This window comes from Heloderma suspectum, chromosome 5 (genome assembly GCF_057233095.1).
Source record: "Heloderma suspectum isolate Gila_16-S chromosome 5, 16-S_ref, whole genome shotgun sequence".
NCBI lineage: Eukaryota > Metazoa > Chordata > Lepidosauria > Squamata > Helodermatidae > Heloderma > Heloderma suspectum.
The window spans coordinates 98,207,384-98,213,383 of record NC_139462.1 but is presented as its reverse complement, the minus strand read 5'-3'; the positions used below and the strand labels follow the sequence as shown (position 1 = coordinate 98,213,383).

Here is a 6,000-nt window from a genome sequence, read left to right as displayed (position 1 = left end):
CCAGGTGTTCAGATGGCATGCAAAAGGCACAGCTACATGTGCACTTAGCTCTGATACAAGGAGACTTGATGTGCCCAAAGTCCTTCTTTGTGTGTAAGAGCTCTACGTTTGTGCATCAGTACCCGTGGAAGGCCCTTTTCCATTCTGTTCGAACATATGGATGTCGGGGAAGTGTTTCTGCATATCAGTGGGTGGGGTTAGCCTGTGTTGCCCCCCAAACCCACTCACACTTTCTTCCAGTGTGGGGGTGGATGGGCTGAACCTCTCGCTTGTGATTGTCCAGTGAATACTTGTGTGCAATCCTTACAAACAACAATCTTAACCAGGGTTTCTCATTAATTCCTCTACAGAGGTGTGTTCTGTATAAGTAATATAACAAGCAAAGTGGGTCCTGGCCTATAGGTTACTGGGCTAGAGAATAACATTGGTGACTAGAATAACTTCACTAAAGTTTGCTCTATAAAATTCCATCCTGTCAGATGTTTTTGGATCTCTGCATTACTTGTGAGGTGGTATATTCAGTCATGTAAGAGGACCGTACCATATCAGAAACAGCATATTTGAATTGGCCACAGTGCCACAAAATTAGAGCACAACAACCTGGAACCACAGCTGCATACTGAACAGAGATGACTACTGAGCTGTGACAACGTGAGCTAGTAACCCTTTTAGGAATTAGTCCTCATTTGCCCCCTGAAAGTCATCTGGAGGAAAACCATATTTTAATTCTAAAGGACTGCAGATGATGGCAATCACAGCTGACTACGAAAAAGCAAAACTCTGAGGTATAAATAAGGATGGACATTGAATGGGATTGTGGAGTGGCTGGTGTGTGGACTAGAAGAGTACCTTCCTCATAAGATACAAGATATGATGCAGGAGGGCCTGAAGAGGAAATGACCAGTAATCTTCTTTAGAAATGTTTTTGATTACTGAAGGCATGAGGCAATCCCTGACACAAAAGGAGGCATATGTAAACTAATTCAGAATATTCCCAGTTTAGCTGTATGCCTAGTTGAGCCCTACGCCAAGACCCCAGTCTTAAACACCTTTACATTGGTATTGATGGAGCCTCCTTTCAAGCAGGTACCGATAGGTCTGTCTCAAAACACATCTTTTTACAGAAACAGAGAGGAGGGGCCACTCCACAGCGGGTAGTATAACTCAGCAGATGTTATAATATAAACATCTATTTGTAAAAGAACACATTTAATACTATTTCTTACATAAAGAAATAAAAGCATTGGCAGTGTTTCTTACATTCACATAATCATCATAAATATATACAAAATGCTGTACGTGTGTAGAAATCTGTCTGCCCCACATCCTCTGCTGGTTTATTCTCCAGAGAAATGTCTCCAAATATGCCATAGTTTGTGTACGAATCTTGCTTCATCAAGAATTGCAAGCACTGCTTATGATAAAAGTGATGAAGCTAAATGTTTTGCACAGCTGTTTGCAGACGGACCTGCTGTGACCTTGTTAAAGAGAGCTGCTGTGAACTTTACGGTCCCAGAACTTTACATTATAACAATAGTAGAAAGAATTAACATTCTTTCAAAGTTCGGTATGCTGCAAAGCCTCCCTGCCTGGCCAGGCTTCATTAACATCTCAAATGCAACATCCCAGAAGGAGGCGTACATAAACTAATTCAGATTTGAAAAGGACCCCTGCTCAGGCTGTCTCCAAAACTCTTCTGAAATGGGCTGGGGTATACTGGCATCAGGACTGGCAGATGCAGAATTCCCATTTGTCCCCTGGCGATCAACTCTTCCCCTCACACTGGGACTATTCTTGAACTGCGCAGCAGACGCTTCCTTCCTTTAAGGGCCGTTCCTTCAAGTTGCTTGGCTTGCATCAGAGGACTTGGAAATATGGTGGATTGGATCACCCTGAACATATACCTACAATGTAAGGGGAAAGGCAAATAAGCTGTGTTGGCATGGATTAAATATGTTTTGGGCAAGTGGCCTTTTGTGAATACTATGGTGAATGAGGAAAGAATAGGCTCTCACTACGCAGGCGGCCATAAAGCTCTTTCTCTCCCTCCCCCTTACCTCCACCACTGAGAAACAGGATGTAGGTCACAACACAAAACTACTTATTGCCAACAAATGCTAGTTCTGTATCAGGCAAAAACAATGAAGATAATGGTTTGGGGATTATGGAGATAGGCAAGAATTTATTTATATTCTTACCACACTCTGTCTGAAAAAGTTCAGGATGATAACATTTTGAGATCCTGGCTAGGGTGTGTTGGCCTTAGACATGGGAAAGCCAGTGGTCAAATCCTGGCAAGCTATAATGTTCTTTGAGTGGCCTTTGGCAAGTCAGTCTCTCTCCCTATTTACTCTACAAGCTTGTTATGAGGATAAAACGCTGTTCCAAGTTCCTTGGAGGAATGGTGAGATATAAACAGTGAGTGGAGTATTGGAGCCAGGGCTCGTGCAGCGCTTTTTGATTAGCAGGAACACTGACGTCGTACGTTGTACATCACACACACACACCTCAGAATTCCATGTTCCCTCTGAGCTTAGCTGCAATTCTCACAGTAGCTAGGGCAAACCTAGTTTCCCCAGCAACAATATATTGTTCCCTGTTGTAACTGAAGAGTATTTGGGGGTGTCTTGGTCATGAATGGGCAGTTAAGACACATTAGCTTTACCAAAGACCTGCTCCTGGTGGAGATGAAAACTGCTACAATTGCTTTGTTGATATGGAGCAAGGGGCTGCCTGAATCTTTGGGCTCTCCTTGGGGGCTTGGCTATGGGGACTGTCACGACGAAAGCCTGCACGTCAAAATTTACCACTACGCCACTGGATAGAAATATAATGTAACATAAAACCAGCAGGATAAAATCCCAACAATGCCAGTAACTCCTACCAGCCTAGCTCTGGCATAGAAACCTTGGATTTTGAGGTCTTACGCAAGGGGTAAAATCTCCTCCTGAAAAATCTGTCCCAAGCTCAATAGTCAGCTTTAAAAGACCTGTACAGTGCTTTCTATGTGGAGGGATTTTTCTTGGTGTGTAAGAGTCTTCAATTATGTGAGTCCCCACCTGCAGCCTGAAGTGATATAGGTGAAAGATTAACCAGGGGCCCGTCTACATGGGAGGTTTTTCTCCAGTGCTGCTGTGGCTTAAAGTTGTTAGGGACATATGATGTCATGGCCACTCTGCAGCCACCCCAGAATTTACCTGTGGGGAAGCTGCATTTTTGCAGAGTACTTTTATTCTGTAGTTTTTCTTTAATTCACCCCCCTTGCAATTCAGCTGCTGTGTGCCCATCCCTCCACTTTAAATTTGGTATGATTGGGGTGTTGCTAGGGGTGTGCCTTTCACCTGGCCATGTCCTTGGTAACCTAGGTAACTAGAGCAACTTGCCTGTCTTTCCAACACATCAAAGGCCTAGAGCACTCTTTCAAGCCTTTAGAATCACCCTGCACTTCCTTTTCACCAGTGGGCATAATTAGCCTCAGTGATTATGCACTTCTCTGATGTTTGTGTTACTTTGCTTCTCCAATGTTGTGTTAAATCACTTCTCTGATATTGTGTACTGATAAGAGCTTTATCGTAGTAGTGATCTGGCGAGGTCTCGCGCTCACAGGAGCCTGTCATTGTGTGCAGGAAGAAAGTGCCCAGAGAAGGAGAAAGGGGGTATGGAAATCATAGTTCCATGATTGTTTACTGGAATGGGATGAAAGGGGGGGTGCTGCTTTCAGGGGAAGCCTTCAGATGCTGCACTGGAGAATCAGGGATTTTGGCTTCTTCAGGCAACAATGTGCACACTGGGGAAAAGGAGGGAACAATAACTCCATGACAGTTTGCTGGAATGGGACAAAATTGGGGTGGTGGGCTGCTCTCAGAGAGAGGCCTCAGATGCTGTACTGGATAATGGGTTTTTTTTGCTTCTTCATGAAGAAGTGAGCATTCCCACACCCACACCCATTTTCCCGTATTCTCCTCTCCATGGGCTGGGAAACATGCTTCTGTAATTGGTTGAGCAACCCCTGCCTGGTTGATGACATTCAGTTTTACTCTCACCCCCAACCCAGTATGGTCCTTTCAAGCACTGTGTGACTTGTGAAAACCAGATTCTACAGGTGCAGTACACTCAGCTTTTCTTGTTTCGTATGTCCCTGACGGACCAAAGCTGATTCCATAAAAATCCGGATAATACTCCAACACGCTTCTCATTCCATTGTCATGAAGATTCCCCACCACCACTCAGTGAGAGCTAGATCTAACATGAAGAATGAAGTCTTGTTTGACTTTGACTGGGATAACTCTTTCTTACAATGTTTCTGAGTTAAAATATCTTAAATATTTCTAAAGGCTTTTTTTAAACAAGTGAACAACTAGGAATGCAAAGTGTGAATGTAACAAGTGGGCATTTGAAAAGACATCTATTATACAGGCACATTCAGCAGAGGACCAGAATTAGCTGTGGCTGCAGTTCCCTGTTGACATTCCCTGTTGTCATTGTGACAAACCCAGGCTTGTTGTTTCATAATGTGTAAAATGCTGCTTGAGCAGTCACACAAAAATGAATTTCTATCTACCCTGCTATGCTTGGTTCTAAAGCAGTAAAATACCTCGGAAGGAGAGCCACGACGGTTGTGATGATGCAAACCAGATAAAACATTGGATTGGTCAGCTGTCTCTGCATAATCCAGTATGGATTGGCTGGTGGATTGCAGAGGACACAGGTAGCTCCAAAAGCCCCTATAATGCTGAAGAACAGTATGATGCTAGCAGCTATAACAGACACGTATATCCAGTTCTGAAATAAATTAAAACAACAACAGAAGAACAAACAGAATGAGATTGAATCTGCTTCCATTTCTGAAGAACTGAAAGGCAGAGTTATGGGCTCAGACAGACGCACCCCCCCCCCTCATTCCCAACGAGTACTGCCTCCAGGCTTCTCAACCCTCTTAAGGGATAAGTGCTGCTTGGCAGTTGCTTAAAAGCTCATCGAGTGCACCTGTACACTGAGGAATCATTGTCTCTAAACTCCCACCATAGTGAAGCTTAGTGTCACTACCCCTTTGCTTCTGCAAGTAGATACGGTTTGCCTGGGCTAAATCACGTGAACAAAGGCTGGAAGGGGAAATCCCTCCTGATCCAGTAAAGGTGCAGTGCATGGGCCTATCTTGTGTCTCCCAGAGAGGCAGGGGACCAGCCCATATCCCTTGAGAGAGAGAAGAGTGGCAATCAGACAGAGGGTGGACAACTGGTAGGACAAAGTCCCTCACACCAGAGTCTTTTGAAACACCCATTTACCAAATGCCTCGTCGGCTACAGCAAGCACACACTCCTTAAGGTTCTGAGTGAACATGTTGCTGCCCAACAGATCTCATCTTGTGCAGAGCACTCCCTGAACACTGGAAGCTGTCACTCCCCTCAGTAAATGTACGATGACACCCTGGGGTGGATCCTTTCCCATGGTCTTGTAGGCCAGAATAATGGAGTCTTGCAACCTTAGGGAAAGCAAGCTGGTGTAAACAGCTCCTCGCCCAAGGAGTGCTATTGAAGGAGACAAAGCATCCGACCTATGAGAGCCTTCCGTCTTGGACAGGTAGAAATAAAGTGCTCTCCTCACCTCCAGTCTGTGCCAACTCTGTTCCTGAGGATACCCTGAGTTCTGACAAAATGGAGGAAATGCAACCTTTGAAAAACTGAATTTAGATATACTGTAGCCATGGGGTTTGGACCAGAGGGGGGCCTGATATTTTCAGCCAAACCATTTTTCAGCCATTCGCTGGGTGGGAGGATGCCCCCAAAGATTCGGGAAGGGGGCAGGCAAGCGAAATCTTCCCAAAATTTTCAGGAGGTGGGTTGGCTTACCTTAGTTTTAAAAAAAAAAGACAAAGTAGCTGAGGCAGTATGTGTGCATGCAATTTTTGCAACTTCCTCCTTGCCCCAGTGTGGGCTGGGCTGGGCTTAATTTTGGATGAGGTGGTGGTGGTGAGATTTTTATTAATTGATTTATTCATTA

General features: G+C 44.5%; 1 protein-coding gene across 1 annotated transcript in view; it reads right to left on the bottom strand.

Moving 5' to 3' along the window:
• Positions 1–1,157: 1,157 nt before the first annotated feature.
• Positions 1,158–6,000, bottom strand: part of ATP10D (ATPase phospholipid transporting 10D (putative)) — a 90,499-nt gene continuing 85,656 nt past the window's right edge. The window contains exons 21-22 of the mRNA XM_084856852.1: positions 4,595–4,782; positions 1,158–1,904 (exon numbers count right to left, since the gene is read on the bottom strand). Of these exons, the coding sequence (XP_084712978.1) occupies positions 1,778–1,904; positions 4,595–4,782 (315 nt within the window). The 3' untranslated portion in view covers positions 1,158–1,777. The remainder of the gene's footprint in view (positions 1,905–4,594; positions 4,783–6,000) is intronic.